Genomic DNA, 26,951 nt, shown 5'->3' with positions numbered 1-26,951 from the left:
GGTTGCGCATGCGCGCCGTGGTTGGCTCCGCCTCTGTGGAATCCCGCTTTGCTTTTTTAGCGTGGCTTTCTCTGGTGGCGTCTGGCGTTGGCAAGGGTTCCCCTCCCCCAGCCTTTCTTCTAATAACCCGTATTGCCTTTGCCGGCCAGTGCACCATTGTTCCCTTATCCCTTTGATGCTTTCTCTTCTCAACTATTGTTCTGTTTTTTAACCTTATGAAAGGTCTTGTTTCGTTCTTCACGTGTTGTATCAGCCTAGATAGAGAATTGTTACCTTATCATTCCCGTTTCTCATTAGAAAAGAAAATATAATTAATGCCTACTTTATTGAAAATTGAATTTTAACAGCAAATGAAAGCCAAGCTAATAAATGAATGATGCAATCTCTTTGTTAAAATAAAACATTGCAGTTAAAGTCGAAGACCCCCTCATCCACTACCCTCCTTTGCAGAAGTATACCTTGTTTGCTGTTTGGTGTGAATCCTCAAATATTCTATATATTTACTTCACGTGTATCGTATTGTGTTGGTGGAAGAACCTGAGGTTAACGAGTCTTAAAGGGTACAATACTGTATTTCATTCTGCGGATTGCTTTTTCTTTTCTTTTTTTTTTTTTAATAACAGTGTCTTGGAGAGCCTTTCCATGTTAGTATACATAAAACTGTATTCATTTTTAAGTGCTTCCCAATATTCCATAGCATGGCTATCACAAAAGGAATAGGGTTATTTCCCTAGTGAAGCACATTTAGATTGCTTTCAACTTTTCACTTTAACCAAAAAAACAAAACACTACAATGAAGAGCCTTGTAAATTACTTCTTGCAGATTTGTACAAGTATTTCTCCAAGATCATAAAGTACGTGTAGTTTTATTTTAGTAGATAATGCCACATTTTCAGGCTACTTTGAACACATCTTTCAGGGAGAAAATGATAGATGGGTTAAAATTGGTGTTCTGCCTACTTGCATGACCTCAGGTAATTAACCTCTCTTTGCTTCAGTTTTTTCATCTATAAAATGGGAAAGCTGAATTTGATGATCTCTAAAGTTTCTTTTGGTCCAAAAGTTTTCAAACAGGACTTTCGCTTTTCAACAGAAATTCATTCTAGTTTACAAATGAATCAATGGGTTTACTTGCCATCTGGTCACTAAATACTGTTCTTTATTTAACGATTATTGAATATTTGCTGTTTAAGAACTTGGAAAACAAAGATTATGAGTAAAGCATAGTCCTTGCCCTTAAAGAGCAATCAATTTATTGAGAAAGTCAGAAGGGTCTTAATTAACTTCCCTACAAGAGAAGAAGGTGGATATGCTTTAATAGAAACACACAGAAAATGTTTACATCCTAACAGTGCCACACTATCTCCCATTTAAACAAATACTGTCGTTTTAATCCCCCCCTTACCTCTGAAGACTCAACTCTATTCCCAGTCTCACTTACCTGTTTAGGATAATCCCTTGAGTAGTTCTAAACTCCGTTCTGGTATAGCCAACATTGTGAAAACTTTCCTGAATTCCACTTTACCTCCTTCCATTTCTTTGTTCTATAAATATTTATGAAGGGTCTACCAAGTGCCAGGGGCTCTTCTAGGCTATGTAGATTTAGCAGTGAGTGAAATAAAGTCCTTACTTTTATGAAGCTTTCATTCTAATGAAGGAAGGCAGACAATAAACATATAAATATATAGCATGTCAAGCCGTGATAAGAATTATACGTAAGAGTAAGCAGGATAGGGGGACCTAGAACAGAGTGATAAATAGGGATTAGGTGCAATTTTATATCAAGAGGTCAGGGAAAGCTATTCTAATAAGGTGACATAAAAGTAGAGAGCTGAATGGAGAAAAGAAGTAAGCCATCATGGATTTCTGGGTGAAGTCCTATCAGAAAGAATAGGAAGTGCAAAGGCCCTGAGGCAGCAGCATACTGGGTACATTCAAGGAACCCAAAATGAGCAGGAGTGGAGGGAGTGAGAAAGAGGATATAGAAGAGATCAGAGTTTTTGGAGGGTCGGTAGGGCAGAGCTAATCATACCCTTTTAGACTCTGCTGCTTCTATGGCATGTGTCTATCACATCCTATAGTAATTATTTGACTACATTTCTGTTTTCCTAGGACTCTTCACTAGAAGAAGTCCTCCCACAAACAGGGCATCTTCTTACATGTCACTTATTCATGATATGATGCCTAACATTCAGTAGCTCTTGGCCTGTACCGACAGTAACGGAATGAAGATTTTACGTTCTGCTTAGGAGTATCATAAAGCAATCACTCATAGTTCTGTCTGTTATTCCATGAGTTTATAATGAACTTTGATGGTTCCATGGAAGAACCAACTGCCTTCTGCTGTGGATCATCTTTCTCCTTTCAGCTGCCTAAAATAAGCTTGTCTTTCAAGACTCTACTTAAACCGAAGAGTTGATGAATATTTACTGAGACATCAGAATCACCTTAATGGTGGAGGTAGCATTGCAGCTAAGCTTTGAAAATAATCTTCACAAGCAGAGAAGCCTATAAATCACTAATAACCACTCTGAAAAGGCCTCTTCCTTCCTTGCTTTTAAACTGAGTGCCTTGCCTGGATAAGCTTTCTTAAAGATGTCTTTTTCTCCTTACTCATCAGGCAAGGGTTTAAAGATAGATAGTTTGAAGATATTATATAAACTTATGAACTTATAGAACTATTATACTCCATATATTCTGTTTATATTTATTTGTTTTCCACTTTATCATTTTGCATGCGTGTGTGTGTGTGGTTTGTTGGTTCTTGGCAAAACAAACAAACAAAAGCGAAAACAAAAACAACAACAAAGCATCAGTTGTAATGTATCTATCTCTGGGAAGTACTGAAAGGGGTTGCTTAATAGATGACGATTAAATTGATGGCCAGAGGTAAAGATCAAATAAAAGTGCCTTGCTCATTGTCTAGTAGATAGTGAGTACTCATAAATGTGTGTTGCATGAATGTGGCATTTAGGCCCAACTGTGTTATTTACTACCAACTTTAGTTATGCCACTTAAATCTCAAGGTTCTTCAGTTTCTTCATCAGTAAATTGATATATTAAAATAACATATTGCACCTGCTTCCTGGAAGGATAACAAAGCAAAAATGAGGTTTCAAATGTCAAAGCATTTGACAAGTTAGAGGCAAAATGGTGGTATGCTATGTTTTAGGCCTTTTGTCCTTTGAACAACCTGAATAAGTGCACATATGTAAAGTTTTCCTTCCTTTCTAGATAATTCAGTGGGGGAATTAAACCCGAATTGTCCATCTTCCTCTGCATTCTGACATATTCTAATACAAAATTTTATATTGCTAGTTGTTTCTGGAAAATTGTGTCATGGCTTATTCACATCTATACTATTACATAAACTGCACACTCTTTAAGAGTGAAAACAAATTTATTTCTGTATTCACCAGATAAGTGCTTAGTAAATCCTTAAGCTAAATATTGATCATGCACTTGAAGGACTTAGAAATGAGGCGAAGGGAGATATGCTTGATTTTATGAGGAATAGGAAATAATTGCTAGTTATTTTGAGCAAAGAAGCACAAATCACATTGAAATAAGGTAAATCTGATGATCTTAAGCATGCACTTTGAGCAGGAAGCCATTTGACTCCACCATAATATCTGAGAGCAAGAAATGGGTTTTTCCTGGATTCTCTCCTCTTTTCTCTCTACCCTATCTCCCAGGGTCATTTCATCCAGTCCTACGATTTTTTTTAAAGCTTTATTTATTTATTTAAGAGAGAGAAGGAGCACATGAGCAGGGGGAGGGGTCCAGGGGGAGGGAGGGAATCTCAGGCAGACTCCCCACTGAGCATGGGGCCTGACACAGGCTCCTCATGGGGCTCGATCTTAAGACCTTGAGATCATGACTCTGAAATCACAACCTGAGCTGAAATCAAGAGCCAGATGCTTAACAGACTATGCCACCCAGGCACCCCTAGTACCATGACTTTTAATACTATCTATGTGGTATGTGTCATTGACAGCCAATGACTCCCAGCTTTCCATCTACAGTCTCAACTTTTCCTTGAGCTCACTCTGATGCTTCACTGATAGCTCCCTTGGATATTTAATGGACATGTGAAATTTATGCCCCAAACAGAACTTGTGAATTGCCCTCCCAAATCTGTCCTATCCACTCCCATAGTCCCTCTTAGTATCAATAACCATTATCCAACATTATTCCAGCCAAAACCCAAAGAATGACCCTTGATTCCTCTCTTTCCCTTATGAGTCCCTCTCACACCAAAGACAGTCCATTAGCAAGACTCATTAGTTCTTCTTGTAAAATATACCCCAAATCTGTCTAATTCCCTCCATCTCTACTGCCACACTGCATTTCAAGTAACACAAACCTTTCAGTGGCTTCCTGTTACACATAAAGTAAAATCCAAACTTCCTACCATGTGACCTATAAGTCCCTTCATAATCTGGTAGCCCTGAGGTTGCATGTGGCCATATAGGTCATACAGTACACAACTTTTTAGGGTCCTCCACATTTCCTCATTCTTAGTTACTCTTTGTCAACCCTTTTAGTGTCATTCTCTCACATTCTCTGTGCTTATTTCCAACCCCCTCCCCATTTCTTCAGGCCGGCATCCCAACTCTTCATTTACCTCTTGGTCCTTACCTTTGTTCCATACACGTCCAGTATTCTCAATATTTTAGCAGAAGGATGCCTTTACTCATTCACTGAAACTGAAATCTAACTTCCCTCCAGGGACAGCACTTCTCCTACTCTTCCTATACTGAATGCCCACCATTTCTCTTCACCCTATTGTACTATAAACCGGGAGGTAGCATTGCCATTTCCCTGGCTCTTGTGGGCCACCACTGGACCACTATGGTTCCACCTTCCTGTGAAAATCCTCCTCCTTGCCAATACTTAGCACCCTTGTTTACTACCTCTACCTTTCTCTCTTCATGTCCCCTCATTCACAGATATAGTGTTGGAGTCTGATCCACAATCTTCCTTTTCTCTACCACTTAGCATCATGAGTGACTTGCACATCCTGCTTGTCTCATATTTTTTGACCTCCTAGAATCTGATTACTTAGCAACTTCCATTTACTCCACTTCATCAGTCCACATTCAAGGCCATGCTCTGGATCTTATTACATCACAAAACGGTTCCTTCCTTGAATTTTAGGGGCCAAGCTATTTTCTTTGACCCCAATTTCATATTCTTTCCCCCCTTTTCACATTCCATCTCATTTTTCACTTTTCTGACACTTGCCACTTCGCTCACTCTGTCCGCTTTGAAACTTGTTTTCCCATAAGTCTCCTCACTGGTTTCACCTCTTCAGCAGACCTGGAAATGTCACTCAGAGATCCATCTGTCACTCTCATTGTCTTTCTTTTTCGTGCTCTCTTTAAGCAATCGCAAGCACACCTGTTTGCTGGTGAATCCCAAATTATCAGACTTCTCTTCTGCCATCTACAATTACACATCCAACTGCTTACTAGATGTTTCCACCTGGATGTCCTACAGTACCTTCAAAACAACGAATCCCCACATGAGTTAGGATGGCTAATATCAAAACAACAACAGAAAATAACAAATGCTGGTGAGAATGTAGAGAAAATAGAACCCCTATGCCCTGTTGGTGGGAATCTAAAATGGTACAGCAGCTATGGAAAAGAGGGTCCTCAAAAAAATTAAAAATAGAATTAGTATATGATTTAACAACGCTGCTTCTGGGTACATAATTAACAGAACTGAAATCAGGGTCTCAAAGAGTTATTTGTATACCCATGTAACTAGCAGCACTATTCACAATAGCCAAAATGTGAAAGCAATCCAAATGTCCATTGACAGATGAATGGATAAAGAAAATGTGGTATACACAATGATATATACAATGGAATATAATTCAGCCTTAGAAAGAAATAAAATTCTGACACATATGTTAGATGAAAATTGATGATATTATGTTAAGTGAAAAAGCCAGCTAGTGGGAAGGGGAAACGGGGAGTTGTTGTTTAATGGATATAAAGTTTCAGTTTCACAAGATGAAAATTTTGGAGATTGGTTGTACAACATTGTGCAAATACTTTACTGAACTGTGCACTTAAAAATGGTTAAGATGGTAAATTTTATGTATTTTGCCATAATTAAAAACAAACAAACAAACAAACAAACAAAAACATTTCCTAACTGAACTCAGTACATTTATTACTCAACCTGCTTCTCTTCTGGTTTTTCCAAACTTCAAGGACAGCTACTTACCAGTCATCTAGGCAGAAAACTGGGTATGAACCTGAAATTCTCCCTCTAGATTTGTCAATCCAGTCACCAGGCTTTTTGGCACCATTTTCTTAACATCTCTTTATATACCCCACACTGTCTAGGTCCTTTGTGGATATCCTTATCTGTTTTCACCCAGAGTTGCTGCTGTGACTGCTTTCTAAATACACTCCCTATCCTAAATCTTGCTTATTCAAGCCATTTTCCATTTAGAATACTTCCCCCCCCCCAAACTCCAGATGTGAACAAATTGTATTCATTCCTAACAATACTTTAAATGTACTCCATAAGCTTCTACTGTTTAGAATAAAAAATAAGACTCCCTCTGATCTAGTCCTTTTTTTCTAGTGTGGAGCTCCTTTTTCAGTTTGGGCCTCTCTTTACACAACACTCTTCAGCCATACTAAACTCTTTGTAGTTCCAGAGAACGTACTGTATGCCTCTATACCTTTGCCCATGTTGCACTCTCTGTTTGAGCTTTCAGGAATGTTCCTCCCCATCCTGTCCACCTGGTGAACACCTGGTTTTCTTGGAAGACAACTCAAAACTCACGCCTTATATGAAACTTCTTCTGACCACTTCCCTTTTTCCTTCACTCAATCAGAATTTATTTTTCCTCCTTTGTAACTCTTATCCACTAAACAAATCATTGCTTCCGTAACATTATATTGCATTTGCTTTCTTTACATGTGTGGGTCCTATATTTCAGATCCTCTTGAAGGCAAGATTGTGCCTTATTTCTATTTATATTCTCAATGCCAAACACAGTGTCTGCAATATTGTACATGCACATTAAAAGTTGGTTGAATATATCACTTATTATATGGATATAAACTGAAGATTTATTGATCACTTAGTCAACATTTATTGAATACTTGTGTATTTTCTAGTGTTGGGGAGACCAGGCCTCTAGTGCACAATCTTGTAGGAAAACAGGTATGCTAAAACTTACCTCATGATGTGGCAAGTACTTAGCAGAGGAGAAAACTCTTTATGGATCAGGGAATTTATTAACCATTGTGTCTTTGGAGCCTACGTCAGTGATTATACTTAGTAAGTGTTTAATAAATAGTGGTTGAGTTGAACTAAACCTGTGAAACATTCTGGGCTCAATCTGTTGACTTAATAGCGCAGGTATATAATGTTCTAGGCAGGGAGTAGATGGAGAGAAATTGAGAAATCATGAAGGATTTTGGTGCCATTGTAAGGAGTCTGGCTGTATCCTGCAGGCAACTGGGCCAAGAGAGGCTTTTAAGCAGGAAAATGGTAGGGCCACCTTAGTTCATTAGGAAGAAAACTGAATTGGTGGGAGAAGAGATGTAAGACTGGGAAATGGTAGGGGATCGTTGCTATTGTCCAGTTGAATGATGATGGTGGATTAAGCCAGTGCGGGCAAGGATGGATAGGCCGAAGGGGCTGGATTCTAGGATTCTTGAAGTAGATCAAGATTTAGTGCCAATGAGATGAGGGAAGACGGAGAAAGTGAAGACGAGACCAGTAGGTTTTTCATGAGGCTTAGCGCTCTAGCGTATGAAACAGCCATCTATAAACGACAAAACATTATATATCACTTGGTTGTTTTTATCTTCTCCGGCGTCTCTTAGTTTATTTTCTCTTAGCGTCTCTGGGGCTCTTGGCAGAGCGAATTTTAGAGATGTGTTCAGATCCAAGGAAAATGTCAAATTTCGGATTAGCATTTATTATTAACGAGATTTCTCAGATGCAAGGAAACGTAATCCGAGCACAGAGGGAAAGAAGCCAGTTCAGCTATTCACAGTCCCTTCCTCTCAGCCGGAAGCCACGGAGGCCCGCCCACCTCTTCACAACCCCACCATCCTTCCGCGAGTTCCCCTCGCTAGCCAATCACGTTCCGTCTACGTCATCAATGTGCGCCGAGATTGGACAAGTCAGAGGCGGCACCACGTGTACCGTGTTGACTGTCAAAGCTTCAAGGAGCCCAATTCCCGGAAGCGTGAGTTCTAAAAGAAGTTCCTGTACTCCAGTGCCCCGACTCTGCGAACCCCCAATCATGAGCGCCCCGGGAGTGCTGTCCTTTACCCAGCAAGGCTGGGAGCAGGTGCTGGCCAAAGTCAAATGGGCTCTGGTCTATCTGGACGCCGCCTGCGCGGAGAGCTTGCACTGGGGCTGCGGATCCACGCGGCTCCTGGAGGCGGTGGGAGGTCCTGCGTGTCACCTGCGGGAGTTCGAGCCCGCAGCTGTCGGTGGTGGAGCCGAGCAGCCTAAGGCGGTGTTTGTGCTGAGCTGCCTGCTGAAAGGCCGGACCGTGGAGACCCTGCGGGATATCATCTGCCGCAGTCACTTCCAGTATTGTGTGGTGGTCACAGCCGTGAATCATGCTGTCCACCTCACCGCTAATCACGTGCCGGCGGCTGCAGCTGCTGAGCTGGAAGGGCAGCCAGTATTCGAGCAACTGGAGGAGAAACTGTGTGAGTGGATGGGCAATATGAACTACACCGCCGAGGTGCTGCATGTCCCGTTGTTGTTCGCACCTGTTGCTCCCCACCTTGCCTTGACTCCAGCCTTTGCTTCCCTTTTTCCACTGCTACCCCAGGATGTGCATCTTCTTAACAGTGCCCGACCAGACAAGAGGAGGCTAGGAAGCCTGAATGAGGTGGATGCCAGCGCCCTGCCCCCTGAGCTGCTTCTGCAGATCAGGTGCCTGGTGTCAGGCCTCAGTTCCCTGTGTGAGCATTTAGGGGTGCGTGAGGAGTGTTTTGCAGTAGGTTTCCTCAGTCGGATCATCGCTGCAGATCTGGCTAATTATGGCCCTGCCAAGAACAGGAGGAAGACTGCCACAGGCAGGGCATCAGTGGTTTTTGTGGACAGAACTCTGGATCTCACGGGTAAGTGGGATTGCTGTGGGTCTTCCTAACCACTCTCCAAGGTTCTGGGACTTTCACTGATTCAGCATATATTTTATTGACTTACTATATGTCAAGTTGAACTAGATGGACACAGTCCCTGATCTCACAGAGTTTGTCTTCTAGAGGGGAATACAGACAAGGAAGTTAGCACTTACAGTCAATTTGTTAGATGCTGTAATGGGTAAATACATCTTCAACATGCGCTATCTTGTTAACTACGTCTAACCAAAGATATTGGAGAAATTATGCTGACATTGAGGAGAACTGTACACCTGGGAACTTTCTAGAAATATGCAGATGCCAGTATTTACAGTAATCCTTCATAAGAGGGCTTTAATTTGTTAGGTGTTGACAGATGAACTAGTAGGAGAAAAACTGTATGACGATACATGAAATTATCACAGACAGTTTAGTTTTAGGTTTCTTTAAATGAGTGTTAATAAATAAACTTGAAGTATTACCAGAAATTGAGAATAAATACAATTGTAGAAAATATTTTCAAATGTTTATTGATTTATTCTTAGCTGTCATTCTATTGAAGATTGGGTAGATCATCTCAAATTTTAATAATGTATCAATTATTTATATGCATAGAGAACAAATGTAACTCTTAAAATAGATGAAGAAAAAACACTTTCTGATAGTGACATGTGCATATTTTCAAAGGTCAACTTTATTGTTCTCTAATTAGGTAGATATAATGCTGCTGGTAGTATAGTCTGGCCACACCCCAATTCAGGAAGAGTCATCAGGAAACTGATATAGGTAAACATTCTCCTTAGTAGATCGGGAAAAAAGGTAGAATGAAGTTATAAAAACCACAATAGCTGTATTTGAGTTTTTGACCTTATATTTTCAGATCATAGAATAGAAAATAAACTAAGTGGTAATACTGAGATGTAAGCTTAATTATGTGACCGGCAAAACAGGTGTCTAGTCTGTCATTGTGATTTAAGTATGAGTAAAAATTGTGACATCTCAGAACTCTTAGAGGATTAAAATTGCCTGAGGGGTTTAGGCTTGATGAATTTTTGAGTGTGTGGTATATACTGGGCAGTGTCGCAGGAAAGTGATATGTGAGGGGAGATCAGTGGGAGACGAGGTAGGAAAGCTACACACAGGCAGGTCCTGTATGGCCATGTGTCCCTCAACATGCCAAGTACGTCCCAGCCTCAGGGCCTTTGGAGTTCGTCTGCAGCTCAGCTTGGAATGTTCTTCCTTCAGGTATCTACATGGCTTTCTTGTTCACTTCTTTTGAATCTCTGTTCAGATTTCTGCTTCTCAGACAAGCCTTCCCTGACTACCTTCCTTAGCTACTCTGTAACCCTAATTGGGATTAATTTGTTCCTGTGGTCCTAGTAACTTATAAATTAAAGTCTTTTTAACGGATACCTTTTGAATAATCACTCCAACTATCTTCCAGATGAACAGACTAATGATTCATTTGTGTCAAAGATGTTTCAACATAGTGTTATGATCCCATGTTGGTAATATTCAGGGCTGATTTTCAGTTGGTACATAGCTGTGTTGTAAAACCTGTTTTTTAAACATTAAAATTCTGTACTATGAGTAAAGAGAAGTCCTCTAATTATTAGGACCCAAACCACCCAATACTGGTGGAAAAGAGCGATAGGGCCTAGGAGAGTGCTGGTGTGGACACAGCTGAGGGTACTGAAGCGCAGAGGGTGGTCGTGATGGTTGTGGAGATGCAGCATTTGCCCTCTGCTCCATGGTGACCCTGGACTGAATGGGGTGGTAGGTAGGTGGCTTGGTGGCCTTATTGTCGTCATGGGTTCTCTCGGTCCTTAGTCCAGACTCTGGTATCCAGGAACATACCTGATCACCATGCTCAATTTTTTTTTCTGATCTGTCTTGAATGTGACAAGCATAAGGAGCTGGGGAGTCATAACAATGAATTTAATGGAGAAGCTGTTACAAGAGTTTGGTGTGGATTCTTACATCAAACCGTGACTTAGATTAGTGCATTGTTTAGCCAGTGATAGATGCAGCATACAAAAGATTACACTAACAATTTCTAAAAATTAAAAGCTGATTTGGAAATTATTGGAATGACTCGAATGGTCTGAATTTCAATTTAAATTACTTGACAGCTGTTTTAATGTAGAGATCAAAAAGAAATACATTTTTAAGGTTTTGTTTTAGGTGTTAATTTCCATAGCCATATGTTAACTTTTATTATTAGTTGTTAAATATTTTGGATAACATCCTTGGTAATTTACCTCTAGAAGATTTACATGGTTATGTATCTTCTTAGGTGTAAAATTAGCACTACCAAAAATAACCTCCAATAATTCACAAATATCCAACATTCTTAATATCCTGCTTACAGTACAGACAAGTTTCTTTCTCATTTTTTTGTCATCATCTTTGCTGAAAGTAATATTAATTTGTCTAATATTTGGCTTATTTTTTTAGTAAACATTTATTGAAGGCCTGTTTGCCAAGTATTGTTCCAGGTCAAGGGAAACAATGATGAACAAGATGGACAATTTCCTTGCTCTCCTGAAGCAGTTGATAAGCTCTCAGCACTAAAAACATAGAAAGTTTGTTGTCATTATTTGAGAAGTAAAGGGTTGCTGATGTCTGTTTGCTATGACTTCGGCTTACTCTTACCATGTGCAGACCACCCAGAAGCTTGTGTCTCTGCAGAGTGCACCAGGCATATTTGCATAGGGGATTTAACTACAACATTCTATGGACTCTTCTGGCTTCTGATTTGTTTCAGGGGAGAATTAAAAAGGTAGATGTGATTTATGAATTTCTAAAAGGTTTGAGTCTGGTTTCCTTTCCATTCTTTTTTTGGCTCTTAGGGTTGACTAGCGTGCTTCAAGTCCAAAACCAAAAGATAGGAGGTGGCAGTAACTCTGGGAATTAAATTTCCTCTCCTGGTTCAATTCTTCTGAATTTTAGTTTCATGTAAACTTTTCAGTTAAATCAATTCAATTCAAGATTAACTTCCAATACAAAGGGTGGTTCCTATTCCTGGGATTATGATACTCTGATGCATTTATATTTGCTTTAAGGTGTGTAGAGTATTTGTTAAAGTATTGAAACTTGAGACTATTAATAGTTAACATTTGAGAGCATATTACTTTTCTCAGCACTCTACATATCTAAGCACTTTTAATTTTCACAATAGTTCTTTGCTGTATTATAATTATCCCCATTTTACAGATGAGGAAACAGAGAAATTGAGGAGTTAAGTAACTTGCCCAAGACCACGCAGCTAGTAAGTGGCAGTCAGGATTTGAACCTTGGCAGTTTACTCCAGAGCCTACGCTCATAACCCATCTTATATATGTTACTATAGAGAAAAGTGTGAGAAGCCTTGTCCTAGATAGTACAGATGCTCCTGCTAGGGTGTCCAGAAGCTAGCAGCTTCAGAGACTAAACACAGTTGATGGGCCCTGGTGCTGCCATAGCATTCAGAAAAGTGACTTATTCTTCCCCAATCTGATTTTCCACAAAATACAAAATAATCAACTAATATCTTCATTTTAGAGTTCGGTGGATACTGTTTAAAATAAACATAAGTGTGAGACACGATTTAGAAGCCCTTTACAGCTCTGATTAGATGGCTGGTGTTAGATCCAGGCCAGGATAATAATTTCAAGTCCTGGCTTAGTAAGTTAGTTGTTGTTTGATCTTCATTGAGCCTTTTGAGGGTTTTCTCATTTGTGGACAGGGTAAAATAGTGACCTTAAAGTGCTGTTGGAAGGATATGAAATTATTCATTCATTCAATATATAGCTAATATAGTGGGTAAGATTAAAAAGTGATAGGGTTTCCATATTAGATAGCATAGTTGGGGAAGGCCTTTCTGAGGATGTGACATTTGAGCAGAGATGGAAAGAAGAGAGGAAGCAGGCCGTATAGCTGTCTTGGTATAGAACATAAAGACCCAGCAGCAGGTGCAAAGGATCTGAGGTGGGAATATGTTTGACATATTTGAGGAGGCCAGCATGGGTCCCTTCAGCTTGCCCCAGGAGGAGATGAAGTCAGACAGATAGGCAGAGGCAATGCACTGTAGGGCGAAATAAGGACTTATGTAAAAGCCAAAGTGTGATAGGAAACTTGGGGAGTTTTGAGCTGTGATATGACATGATCAGACTTATGTTATACGGGATCATACATGAAGTGAGTGGATTGAGGTAGATCCTCAGTGTATGGTAGCTGCCACGACTATCTAGGATGTGTAATAGGCATGAGTAGTTGGTTATGGTAATCTTAGCTCTGCCCCTTTCTAGTCACAAGTCCTTGGGCAAGTGCTTACCTTAAAGGTCTGTTTCCTGATCTGTAAAATCAAGATACCCATTCACAGAGTTGTTGAGATGGTAACATAAGTTAACATGTCTAGCTCCTAAAACAGTTCCTGGTATGTAATGGGCACTGGGAAATGTTTCTTACTTTTATTAATTAATGATATGCATTTAAAATTACTGAAGTTTTATTATTTCAACTGTATATTTTCTAAGTATAAGATGAAGAGCATAAATACAAAAATTATTTGCCATACATGTAACCCAGAAGAATTCTCTTACCTGACCTCTTACCTGCCACTAAAGGAAATGAGAGTTGGTTAGAATTAACCATTTGTCAGGAACTATGTTCTGTCATACCTAGAGGGGAAAAAAAAGAATAAGTGAAATTCCTCTTGTCTGATCCTGCAGGATCACTACAATGTTCGTTACTTAAGAAAGTGTGAAGAATGGTATGATGATACCTATTCATTTCATAAAGGTTTTTTGAGCAACTTTTAAGTGCAGTTTCTGTGCTAGATGATAGTGACATAAAACCTCACCACTCAGTACGTCCTGGGGACTGGAAGCCTTAGCTCAGCTGAAGCTAATTAAAAATGTGGCCCCTCAGGCCTCACCACAGATTTATGAATCAGAATTTGTATTTTAACATGTTTAGGTGATTTGAGGGTACAGTAAAGTTTGAGAGGTGCTGGTATAAACAGAGGAGTAGGGACAGTCAAGGCTCTTGTCCATGAGGAACTCAGAGTCAAATGAAGAAGCACAAAGCTCAGCAAATTAGATTATGAATGATATGTGCCTTTACAGGGTTTAGGTACAAAATTCTCCTTTAAGGGGTGGCCATTTCTAGATCAGTTGTTCTCAACCTGGTTTCACATTTGAACCACCCCAGAAAGTCTGAAAATGGGTCTGGTCAGAGGCTAGAATCAGAATTCTTTTAAGCTCCCCACATGTGCAAAGATGTAAGAAGGAGTATAGGTTGTTTGGGGATTTTTTTTAGATCATTTTTTTATTAGGGCTTAAGGTGCATGAGGGTTGGGATGCGTGAAGGAGTGGTAAGAGATGAGGAAGGCTGATGGGGATGATGAGGAAGGAGGTAGGGGCCATGTTCCAAAAGCCTTAAATTTCATGCTCGGTGAGGAGTCTCAACAAATTTTTAGGCAGGCAAAGTGCATGCACACATTTCCTATTGAATGAGTTCTCTGGTGGACAATGCGGTTGATACGTGTATTGATCCAAAGTGGGACCTGAGAGGTGAGACAGACTCTGGTGGGATGGTTTTTTTGTTGTTGTTTTGCTTGCTTTTGTTCCCTCTAGTCCAGTTTATTAAAGCATAATTTACATACAGTAATATTCATAATTTTAGTGCATAATTTTCTCAAACAACATACAGTTGTGAAACCAACACCCACAATCAGGACATTGTGGAAATTGATCGGAAGGCTACTGTAATATCTAGGTGGGAAATGATGTGAGTTTAAATTGAATCGATAGCAGAATGAAGAAAGGAGTAGTTGAGTATTTAGGTGAGAGAATTAACAGAGTGGTGACTGATATAATGGTAGAGGATTAAGGGAAGACATGCCAAGTTTTCTAGTTTGGGCCATTTGAGAATCCATGTACTGCGATGGGGAAAGTAGGAGTAGATTCACATTAGGTGCAATATAATGAATGTTATGTGATTCTCTTATCTAAAATCTTGGGTGGGGGAAGGTAATTATTGAGTAAACTTGTATATGTAGTGCCTTATGATTATCCTACCCCCAAAGCCTCCCCCTGCAAAGTCCTACCTGGTAAATGGCATTCTTAAGCAGGATTTGACTGATATGCAGTATCTAATATACACCCTTTGTACTAGCTTTGACTGATATGAGGCAGCTGTAGGTGGTTTTAGAAATAGTAGTGTTAGTAGTACTAGTAAGAGTAGTATTAGAGATCTAATATCTAATGCTCCTTTCCCCATCCAGAGTCTGAATCAATTGAATATGAGATAAAAAAAGTTGTCAGATGGAGGCCAGAATACTTGCTATATTATGGATATGGTGAACATTAAGGAATGTGGCTTATATATATGGACAAGTGAGCTTCCTAATACCGAATTCCAGAGTTGAAAGGTTTACCCACACAGCAGGAAGACTGAACCAGAGCGAGTCTTTTTCCCTTTTCCCAAGGGCAGAAGAGCCTATCCTAGGAAGAGTAAGTAGAGCAGAACCTGATAGTCCAGGGGAAAAGTGATTGATTGAAGGAGGTAAAGCAATTTCAGGAGTGTTATACTAATTGTTGTTCATCTACGTAGAAGGGAACATTAGGAATAATAAGTATCCTGTTCTTACAAGACAGAAATATAATCAAATACTGAAACATCTCAAGCTAATGAAAGACAGTCACAGATATTTCAGAAGGAATAATGGGGAATCAGAAGGGAAGTGATTTTTTCGAATATACTAATTCCAGGAGTCCAGTAGCTCTATCTCAACACAGAGAGACAATATGCACAACCCAAAAACATTGTCTGTGAAATGCAGAAAATGCTATTGTTGCATTTCTATCTTTTTAGCCATACTACAGTATGACTAAGTTCTTGTGAGGGCTCCTAAATTTTTTTTCTTTACAAGTTTTTTTTTTTAAAGATTTTATTTATTGATTGATTTGAGAGAGAGGGAGAGGGAGAGAGCACAACGGAGAAGCAGACTCCCCACTGAGCAGGGAGCCTGACACGGGACTCAATCCCAGGACCCTGGGATCATGACCTGAGGTGAAGGCAGTTGCTTAACTGACTGAGCCACCCAAGTGCCCCTCTTCTCAAGTTTTTATTTAAATTCTAGTTAGTTACCGTATATGGTAAAATTGGTTTCAGGTGTAGAATTTAGTGATTCATCACTTATATATAATTCCCAGTGCTCATCACAACAAGCGCCCTTAATCCCCATCATCCATTTACCCCATACCCTACCTCCTTCCCTCCTTCAACCGTCAGTTTATTCTCCATAGTTGAGTCTCTTATGGTTTGCTTCCCCCTCTCTCTCTTCTGTTTTCCTTCCTGTAAATTCATCTGTTTGTTTCTTAAATTCTGCATATGAGTGAAATCATATGGTATTTGCCTTTCTTTGACTGACATGTTTTGCTTAGCATAAAACTCTTTAGCTCCATCCACATCATTGCAAATGGTGAGATTTCATTCTTTTTGTTGGCTGAGTAATATTCCGTTGTATATATACACCACATCTTCTTTATCCATTTGTCTGTCGATGGACATCTGGGCTCTTTCCATAGTTTGGCTATTGTTGATAATGCTGCTATAAACATTGGGGTATTTGTGCCCCTTCATATCTGTATTTTTGTATCCTTTGGGTAAATACCTAGTAGTACAATTGCTGGGTCGTAGGGTCATTCTATTTTTACCTTTTGAGGAACCTCCATACTGTTTTCCAGAATGGCTGTATCAGCTTACATTCCTGCCAACAGTGTAAGATGGTTCCCCTTCCTCTACATCCTCACTGACACCTGTTGTTTCCTCTGTTGTTAATTCTACCCATTCTGACAGGTATGAGGTGGTATCTCACCATGGTTTTGATTTGTATTTCCTTGATGATGAATGATGTTGAGCATCTTTTCATGTGTCTGTTAGCCAACTGTAAGTCTTCTTTGGTAAAATGTTGGTTCATGTCCTCTGACCATTTCTTAACTGGATTATTTATTTTTTGGGTATTGAATTTTATAAGTTCTTTATATATTTTGGACACTAACCCTTTATCAGACATGTCATTTGCAAATATCTTCTCCCATTCTGTAGGTTGCCTTTTAGTTTTATTGATTGTTTCTTTTACTATGCTGAAGTTTTCTCTTGATGAAGTCCCAATAGTTCATTTTTGCTTTTTTTCCCCCTTGTCTCTGGTGACGTGTCTACAAAGAATTTGCTATGGCTGAGGTCAAAGATGTTGCTGCCTCTGTTCTCCTCTAGAATTTTTTTTTAAGAGAGAGAGAGAGAGAGCTTGCATATGCAAGCAGTGGGGTGGGGCAGAGGGAGAGAGAGAGAGAGAGAGAGAGAATCTTAAGCAGGCTCCATGCTTAGCACAGAGCCCAACTCGGGACTCGATCTCAGGATCTGGAGATTATGACCTGAGTGGAAATCAGGAGTCAGATGCTTAATCGACTAAGCCACCCAGGTACCCCTCCTCTGGGATTTTGATGGTTTCCTATCTCACATTTAGGTCTCTCATCCATTTTGAATTTACTTTTGTGTATGGTGTAAGAAAATGGTCCAGTTACATTCTTCTGCATGCTGCTGTCCAGTTTTCCCAACACCATTTGTTGAAGAGACTGTCCTTTTTCCATTGTGTATTCTTTTCTGCTTTGTTGAAGATCAGTTGACCATATAGTTGTGGGTCCATTTCTGGGTTTTCTGTTCTGTTCCATTGATCTATGTGTCTGTTTTTGTGTCAGTATCATATTGTCTTGATGACTACAGCTTGAAGTCTGGAATTGTGATGTCTTCAGCTTTGTTTTATGTCTTTGTAATACAGCTTGAAGTCTGGCATTGTGATGTCTCCAGCTTTGTTTTTCTTTTTCAACGTTACATCCCTGTCTTGTTCCTGACTGTGGAGAAAAAGCTCTCAGTTTTTCTCCATTGAGGATGATATTAGCTGTGGGTCTTTTGTATATGGCCTTTATGATGTTGAGGTATATTTCCTCTATCTCTATTTTGTTGAGGGTTTTTATCAAGAATGGATGCTGTATTTTGTTAAATGCTTTTTCTGCATCTATTGAGAGGATCGTATGGTTCTTATCCTTTCTTTTATTAATGTGGTGTATCACATTGATTGATTTGTGGATATTAAACCACCCCTGCAACCCAGAAATAAATCCCCTTGATCGTGGTGAATAATTCTTTTAATGTACTGTTGGACTTGATTTGCTACTATGTTGTTGAGAATTTTTATATGTTCATTAGGGATATTGGCCTGTAATTGTCCTGTTTAGTGGCATCTTTGTCTGGTTTTGGAATCAAGGTAATGCTGACCTCATAGAATGAGTTTGGAAGTTTTCCTTCCATTTTTATTTTTTGGAACAGTTTGAGAAGAATAGGTATTAACTCTTCTTTAAATGTCTGGTAGAATTCCCATGGGAAGCCATCTGGCCCTAGACTTTCGTTTGTTGGGAGATTTTTGATTGATTCAATTTCTTTGCTAGTTCTAGGTCTGTTCAAACTTACTATTTTTTCCTGTTTCAGTTTTGGCAATTGTATGTTTCTAGGGATTTATCTATTTCTTCCAGATTGCCAAGATTATTTGTTGGCATATAATTTTTCATATATTCTCCTATAATTGTTTATATTTCTGTGGTGTTAGTTGTGGTCTCTCCTCTTTCATCCATGATTTTATTTATTTTGGTCCTTTCTCTTTTATTTTTGATAAGTCTGGCTAGGGGTTTATCATTTTATTAATTCTTCCAAAGAATCAGTTCTTAGTTTCATTTTCTGTTCTATTGTTGTTTTTTATTTGTTTGTTTCTATATCATTTATTTCTGCTCTCATTTTTATTATTTCTCTTCTGCTAGTTTTAGCCTTTATTTGTTGTTCCTTTTCTAGCTCCTCTAGGTGTAAGGTTAGGTTGTGTCCTGGAGACTTTTCTTGCTTCTTGAGGTAGGCCTGTATTGCTATATACTTCCCTCTTAGAAATGCCTTTGCTGCATCCCAAAGCTTTTGGGCTGTCATGTTTTCATTTTCATTTGCTTCCATGTATTTTTAAATTTCTTCTTTAATTTCCTGGTTAACCCATTCATTCTTTGGTAGGGTGTTCTTTAACTCCATGTATTTGTGGTCTTTCCAAATTTTGTGTGTGTGTGTGTGATTGACTTCAAGTTTCATTGTATTGTGGTCTAAAAATGTGCATGGTATCTCATCTTTTTGTACTTGTTGAGGCCTGATTTGTCACCAAGTATGTGACCTACTCTGGAGCATGTTTCATGTGCACTCGAAAAGAACGTGTATTCTGCTGCTTTAGGGTGAAATGTTCTGTAGTTATCTGTTAAGTCCATCTGGTCCTGTGCATCATTCAGAGCACTGGACCAGATGTTTCCCTTTCGATCTTCTGCTTAGATGATCTGTCCATTGCTATAAGTGGGTGTTAAAGTTCCCTACTATTGGGGCAGCCTGGGTAGCGCAGTCGTTAAGCGTCTGCCTTCGGCTCAGGGCGTGATCCCGGCGTTCTGGGATCGAGTCCCACATCGGGCTCCTTGGCTAGGAGCCTGCTTCTTCCTCTCCCACTCCCCTGCTGTGTTCCCTCTCTCGCTGGCTGTCTCTCTGTCACATAAATAAATAAAATCTTTAAAAAAAAAAAGTTCCCTACTATTATTATTACCAGTGAGTTTCTTTATGTTTGTTATTTATTGATTTATTTATTGATTTGTATATATGCCCCAACTTGGGGTATAAATATTTGTAATTGTTAGATCGTCTTGTTGGATAGAATGCTTAATTATGATATGGTGCCCTTTTTCATCTCTTATAACAGTCTTTGGCTTAAAAGCTAGTTTGTCTGATATAAGTATGGCTACCCTGGCTTTCTTTTGCTGTCCATTAGCGTGATAGATGGTTCTGTATCTTCTAACTTTCAATCTGCAGGTGTCTTTAGGTCTAAAACGAGCCTGTTGTGGGCAGCATATGGATGGATCTTATTTTTTTAAAGTCTGTTCTGATACCCTATGCCTTTTGATGGGAGCATTTTTTTAAATAATAATTTTTTCTTATGTTAGTCACCATACAGCATATCCTTAGTTTTTGATGTAATGTTCCATGATTCATTATTTGCATATAGCACGCAGTGTGATTGGAGCATTTTGTCCATTTACATTCAGAGTGATTATTGATAGATATGAATTTAGTGCCTTTGTGTTACCTGTAAAGTTGATGTTTCTGGTGATGTTGTTACTTTTTCTAGTCTTTGTTGCTTTTGATCTTTCTTTCCCACTCAAAGGGAATATTTCTTGCAGGGCTGGTTTAGTGGTTACAGACTCCTTTAGTTTTTGTTTGTCTGGGAAACTCTTTATCTTTCCTTCTATTCTGAATGACAGCCTTGCTGGATAGAGTATTCTTGGATGCATGTTTTTCCCATTCAGCACATTGAATATATCATGTCACTTGCTTCTGGCCTGCCAAGTTTCTGTGGAGAGATCTGCTGTGAACCTGCTTCATAGTACCTTGTAGGTTAAGGACATTTTTCCCTTGCTGCTTTCAGGATTCTTTCCTTGTCTGTGTATTTTGTAAATTTTAATACATATGTCTTGGTGTTGGCTGGCTGTTGTTGATTTTTATGGGAGTTCTGTTTGCCTCTTGGACTTTGAAGTCTGTTTCCTTCTGCAGATTAGGGAAGTTTTCAGCTACAGTTTGCTCAAATTAACCTTCTGGCCCTTTTCTCTTTTTTCTCCTTCTGGAACTCTTATGATGTGAATGTTATTATGCTTTATGTGGTCGTTGAGTTCCCAAAGTCTACGTTCATGATCCAATACTTTTTCTTTCCCTCTTCTTGTCAGCTTCATTACATTCCATAATTTTGTCTTCTGTATCACCGATTCACTCCTCTGCTTCATTCATCTTTGTTGTCATTATATCTAGTTGGTTTTGCATCTTGGCTATGGCATTTTTTTATTTCGGCCTGACTAGTTTTTATTTCTTTTATCTCTATGGGAGTCTCTAGTGTGTCTTCTATGGTTTTCTCAAGGCCAGCCAGCATATTTATGATTGCTGTTTTAAAATCTGGTTCAGGCATATTACTTGTATATGTTTTGATTAGATTCCTGGCCATTGCCTCTTCTCGTTATTTTTTTTGGGGGGTGAATTCCTCCATCTTATCATTTTTTCTAGGTCAGTGTTTGTGTGTGTGAGTGCATGTGTTAGGAAAGCCTGTTATAGTTCCTGCTTCTGAGAGTAATGGCTATATTAAGAGGAGGTCCTATACTGTCCAGGACCTGGTGCTTCAGGAAGTGTTTCAAATGTGCACTCTGCTGTTGTGTTTTGGCTGCTCTTTCCCTCAAGTCAGTCCTCTGCAGAGTTTCTCCTTGCCTGCAGTGGGGAGTGTTTGGACCTTGTCCAGTGTGTGGCATTTTAACTAGGTGTGCTTTGGTTTGCTTATTAAAATAAGCCTGGTCCTATTTCCACTAGAGCTGAAGCTTTGCAGCACTCTATGATCAGTGGACTTGGTGCATGCGAGGGGTTTGTGCTGGCCTTCTGGGGAAGGGCATCCTGTTCTGGTTCTCAGGCTGACTTGCTCTAGTAAGGGTGCACCTGCAGAATGCAGGGGGGTGGGGCTTGGTGTGAGTGGCTCCAGCCTCCATGGGGGGCACCGTGTCTGTCAGTGTCAATGGGTGGGGGTGGGGGGGGAATGGCGATACACAGCTCTTTCATCCCCAGAGCAGGGAGTTCATGCGTGCCACTGTTCAGGAAACCCTCACAGAAGAGCAAACAGTCTCCCCTCTTGTGTCCCTGGCTTCTGTCAGAGCCCTGACTTCACCCTGCCTGTGTCTGAGCTGTCTCTCTGCCAGGCAGTGCAGTACTCCTGTGTTTTACTTCCGGCATGCAGCTGAGGTGTGGACCTGTACTGATCTTCTGTGGGAGGGTCTTGCTGTGCTGCAGCTGGTGCCAATTTGTCCCAGAAAAAGGAGCCACAGGATTGCACAGGGGCTCAGAGTTTATGATAACGTGCAGCAAAAAATCGGCACCAAGCTTTGCTGCCTTCAGTAGGTGTTTCTGTTCCTATGCTAATGAACAGTGCAGCATGTTGGCACCTGCCAGCTCTTTTGTCCCCTGAGAAGCCATGCCACCTCTCTCAAATGCATTCTGAGAAGGGGAACTGTATCTTCCAATGCAACCCAAGTGATCCTCAAACCACGCTGTCCGCTTCTGGGCCTCTGCCCTCCTTCCCCACAGGAGCACTGTGATGCCCACCAGGGTTCACCCGGGCCCACCAGCGTCTACCTGACTTCTAAAACTTCAGACTTTGAGCTCCACTGGTTGTAAAAACTTGCAGTAATCAGCTGATCTAGTTTTCCCAGTCAGTGGTTTTAGGGAAGTGTTTCTTTTGTGCAATCCCCTGCACACTGCTTTCTATTTCTCTCTCTCTCTCTCCGAGATCAAGACTCCCACTTCTCCACAGCATCCGAGATTCTTTTCTCCCCAGAATCACATAATGCAGCTCCTACCTTCTACCATATGGCTTCTATTTTGCTTCTAGTTCTGCAATTTGTTCTCTCAGCATTCCGATCTATTTTTTGGGTGTTTGGAATGATTTGATATTTATCTAGCTATGTTCTAGGGACGAGGCAATTATAGGGTCCCCTACTGCTCTGCCATCTCAACCCATATCCTTTTTTTCATATATATGTATATTTATTTTATTTTAATTTAATTTCAGTATAGTTAACATACAGTATTAATGAGGGCTCCTACATTCTTGCTTCTGACTTTATTCTATGTGAGTAGAGGCAAGTGAAGATGTTACTTGCCTTATGATAATGGTACTAGCATATACATTCACATATGAGCCACAGAGTAAGGTAGGATTGGTACTTTTCACATGCTGTTAACTAAACAAGTTTAGCTCTTGAAGCAATTGACTTAGGATTTCAAATCTTAAGGTTCAAAGATGTGTAGGTGTCATTTGGACCAAGTCTGAGTTTTTAACATGATAAAATAGCACCACATTTATGGAAGTTATCTTAGATCACACAAGGAACTAGTGGAGGATGGGACCACTAGAACCCATGTCTCCAGTTTCTTTTTCCCATACCCACCTCGTAAAAGACGGCATTGGGAAATAAACCATTCTCTTATCATACTAGATCACATTCCTGTTGGCCAAAATAACTGAGTTCTGGTTGATTTTCACTCTTAAGCTTTAAAATAATATTTTAAAATTTCTGTAATAAAGGAAAAATTAAGCTCTCTGAAAATTTAACTGATACAAATTTCAGCATTTTATTTCATAAAAGATTCTGAAGTTATTGTGACATTGAGAGGCCCCAAATCTTAGTCTATTTTTGAGTCCTATAAATGGCACTAACTAGATTTAAAAAATGAAGATTGAACCCTCTAAAGCCAGAGATGGGAGAAACTGTTCAGAAGAGCAGGACATTTAGTTGAAAGCCCATATCTGCTTTATCTGTCATTATAAAACATGTTAGATATACATATCCTTTGACTAAATCTAAAACATTGAATAATTGTGTTCATATAAATTTGGCATAATTCTCTGATACAATATTAAAAACAGTTCCTAGGGCGCCTGGGTGGCACAGTGGTTAAGCGTCTGCCTTCAGCTCAGGGTGTGATCCCGGCGTTATGGGATCGAGCCCCACATCAGGCTCTTCCGCTATGAGCCTGCTTCTTCCTCTCCCACTCCCCCTGCTTGTGTTCTCTCTCTTGCTGGCTGTCTCTATCTCTGTCAAATAAATAAATAAAAATCTTAAAAAAATATTAGAAACAGTTCCTGATGGAATGTTAATTATTTTTCCAATTAGGTAGGTATCATGTATTCCTTCTAGAAAATATTGAGAAAAAAATGAAGTTTGTGTAGGGTTTATATCAACCAAAATATCCTACTATCCAAAGATAACCCTTGTTAAAATGTTGGGATATTTGTGTGTGTGTGTATAACATTTTTTATTCTTATTACAATAAGAATGTGTGTTCATCATAGCGTGTTTAGAGGATATAAATAATTAGAAGAAAATGAAGATCACAATTTGAGAACCACTTCAATAAATATACCATAATTAGAAAAAAAATTATTCCTCTACCTTTGAACACTTAGGATATTAGTACATAATATTTTAAGCGTATGAATTATTCTTTGGTTCTGTAAAAATAACTATCAGGTTTAAACCATAAGAAAAAATAAGTATGCTGTGTTTTGACTTCTCATATTGGGAGAGTTTCGGGAAGACTGGATTAGTCAACAATTTGCAGAGGGTTTAATGAACCGTAACTTAGGAAGGACCCCTGAGTTTTGCATAGCAGGAGAAGTGAGAAACAGCCAGACTATAGGGGCTACCGAAGTTAGGGAAAAATGGTAGCATGTATAGATCACTTGTGTGTACCATGTGCCAACAAACAGCAGTCGAAAACTAAAAAGAGTTTGGAGCAGGGTTCAGAATTTGGGCGCCCAGTTCAAAGAAACATTATTTTAGTGATGAGTGGATATTTATGAAAATTTTTAGTGAGTGGTGAGGGAACTGGTAGAGAAATTCAGATACTATGAGGTAATCCCAGTATCTCCATTCTCGGCGTAGTTTAAAGATATAACTCACTGAGGGACTTCTGACCCTCATTTGGATCTCAGGGTGCTTCAGTCACTAGGCTTTCACTCAGCAAGTATTTAAAGAGCAGCTCATAAGTCTGAGTGCTGAGGAGACAACCATAAACCACACATAGCAGAAATAAAATGTGTGGTTCCTTCCAGGCCTAATAAATGAATACTCTACTGGTGGTACAAGAACTCTTTCATCTTTACCACTGAAGTCATCTTATTTTTTTTATAATAGTTTTTTATTATGTTATGTTAGTCACTATACAGTATATCCTTAGTTTTTGATGTAGTGTTCCATGATTCGTTATTTGCATATAACACCCAGTGTACCATGCAATATGTGCCCTCCTTAATACCCATCACCAGCCTATCCCAGTCCCCCACCCCCCTCCCCTCTGAAGCTCTCAGTTTGTTTCCCAGAGTCCATAGTCTCTCATAGTAGAAGTCATCTTAGATGCACCCGTGTTGGCTCTTTTTTAAAAAATTAATTAATTGATTTTTAAATATTTTATTTATTTTTGTGAGAGAGAGAGAGAACAAGCAGGAGCAGAGGGAGGGGCAAAGGGAGAGGGCAGAGAGAAGCTGTGGGACTCGATCCCAGGACCCCGGGATCACGACCTGAGCTGAAGGCAGATGCTTAACCGACTGAGCCACCCAGGTGCCCCTGTTGGCTCTGTCTTAAGTCACTTTTACCGGCTTGATTTTTGTTGTTGTTAACAGTGTGGTTTTGGCAATTTCTGCCTTTTGAGTTTGAATTCTTGCTCTGTAACTTACAAAGTTATGCCATCCTGAGGGCGTTAGTTAAATTGAATCTTCTACTCTATAAATGAGCTTAATTATACCCATCTATTAAAGTTGTTGTAAGAATTAAGTGGATAATAAATGTGCAATATGAAACTTAATACCTGGTTCATCACAAGCTTTCAATAAATATTAGCTATTGTGGTGAAGATGGTGGTGGCGGTGATAAGGATTCCTTGGATTCTGGATTTGGTGTTTTCTATTCAATTAATGTGGCATGGCAAAAACAGCAGATAGAGATAGAGAGACATCAGGAAATAAAAGGTTGATTGGTTTGGAGTGGGTGGGATCAAAACAAGATGTGCCATTGTCCCACCCATTGTTGGAAGGAGGTCTCCCGAGCAATGATGGCTTTTGGAAAGATAACTTGGTTTCATGGAAAAAATATCACACTGTGTCATTAGTTTTGAATTTCAGTTTGAGTTTCTAAGTCATTTGTTATTAAAAGAATTAATACATGTGAAGTACCTAGAACAGTGCCTGGTACACAGAAGGTACTCTGTAGATGTTTCTGTCATTACAAACTGTTATTCACTCATTTAGTTTTTCCGTAATCTAACAAATATTTAGTGAGAGCCGATTTGCTGCCAAGTTGCCTGCTAGACATGCCGGGTGCAGGATGAACTAGATAAACAGTTGCCATTTTGAAGATAAGGTTCTAGCAGAGAGGACATCTGCTATTCTTGGTCAGGTCTCTAAGCCCTTCTGGGTCTTAATGTCTTCATCAGTAAATTAAAGTTTGGCTGTAAAATTTTACAATAGTATCGTCCAATGACACTATTTTCCTGGCTGAATATATGCTGATTGTTTATTTATATATTAAATTTTTATTGATACCTACCATATATAGGCACTGCTAGGTGCTAGGAATATAGTAGTAACCGGAGCAGACACAGCATCTGCCCTCACGGAACATTAAGTCCAAAGCACAAGGCACAGGTTGACTAGATAATTGTGAGCTTGATTAGTGTTACAGAGGGTAAAATGCTAGGCTTGTGTTATTGATTTATGTAACAGAAACAAAATATATATATATTACTCTTGATAGAAGGGCCATTATAAAACATTAATCCAGATTTTTTTCCTATTTTGTGTTTATATTGTCTTGTCTGCTTAAACAGGAGCAGTCGGACATCACGGAGACAACTTGTTAGAGAAGATCATTTCAGTGCTTCCCCAGCTTCCAGGTCACACCAACGATGTGATGGTTAACATGGTGGAGCTTACAGCACTCCAGAATGAGGAGAAAAATCAGAATATGGTTGCACCAGGCTGTCTTGCACAATCCAAGTAAGATATACAGGTTTTTTTTCCTTCTCTCATCCTTCTCTCTCTTCCCTTTTCTTTTACTCTGAGGCCAGCTCTTTTTATAGGAAGGAAGCAATGAAGAGTTGGTCCGGTTGAAAAATTCAGTGGATAACATTTAG

At 39.5% G+C, this 26,951-nt stretch overlaps 1 protein-coding gene across 3 annotated transcripts in view; it reads left to right on the top strand.

Moving 5' to 3' along the window:
- Nucleotides 1–8,145: 8,145 nt before the first annotated feature.
- SCFD2 (sec1 family domain containing 2) overlaps nt 8,146–26,951 on the top strand; it is a 426,762-nt gene continuing 407,956 nt past the window's right edge. For 2 of the 3 annotated variants that reach the window (XM_057309879.1, XM_026508881.4), the window contains exons 1-2: nt 8,157–9,122; nt 26,646–26,814. In XM_057309879.1, coding sequence (XP_057165862.1) covers nt 8,288–9,122; nt 26,646–26,814 — 1,004 coding nt within the window. In that variant the 5' untranslated portion in view covers nt 8,157–8,287. Of the gene's footprint in view, nt 9,123–26,645; nt 26,815–26,951 lie in introns of all 3 variants that reach the window. The other variant, XM_026508880.4, reaches the window with a different exon arrangement.

The sequence above is a fragment of the Ursus arctos genome, unplaced genomic scaffold (assembly GCF_023065955.2).
Source record: "Ursus arctos isolate Adak ecotype North America unplaced genomic scaffold, UrsArc2.0 scaffold_9, whole genome shotgun sequence".
In the NCBI taxonomy this organism is placed as follows: domain Eukaryota; kingdom Metazoa; phylum Chordata; class Mammalia; order Carnivora; family Ursidae; genus Ursus; species Ursus arctos.
Note: the sequence above shows the minus strand (reverse complement) of the source record. Positions and strands in the feature narration are given on the sequence as shown.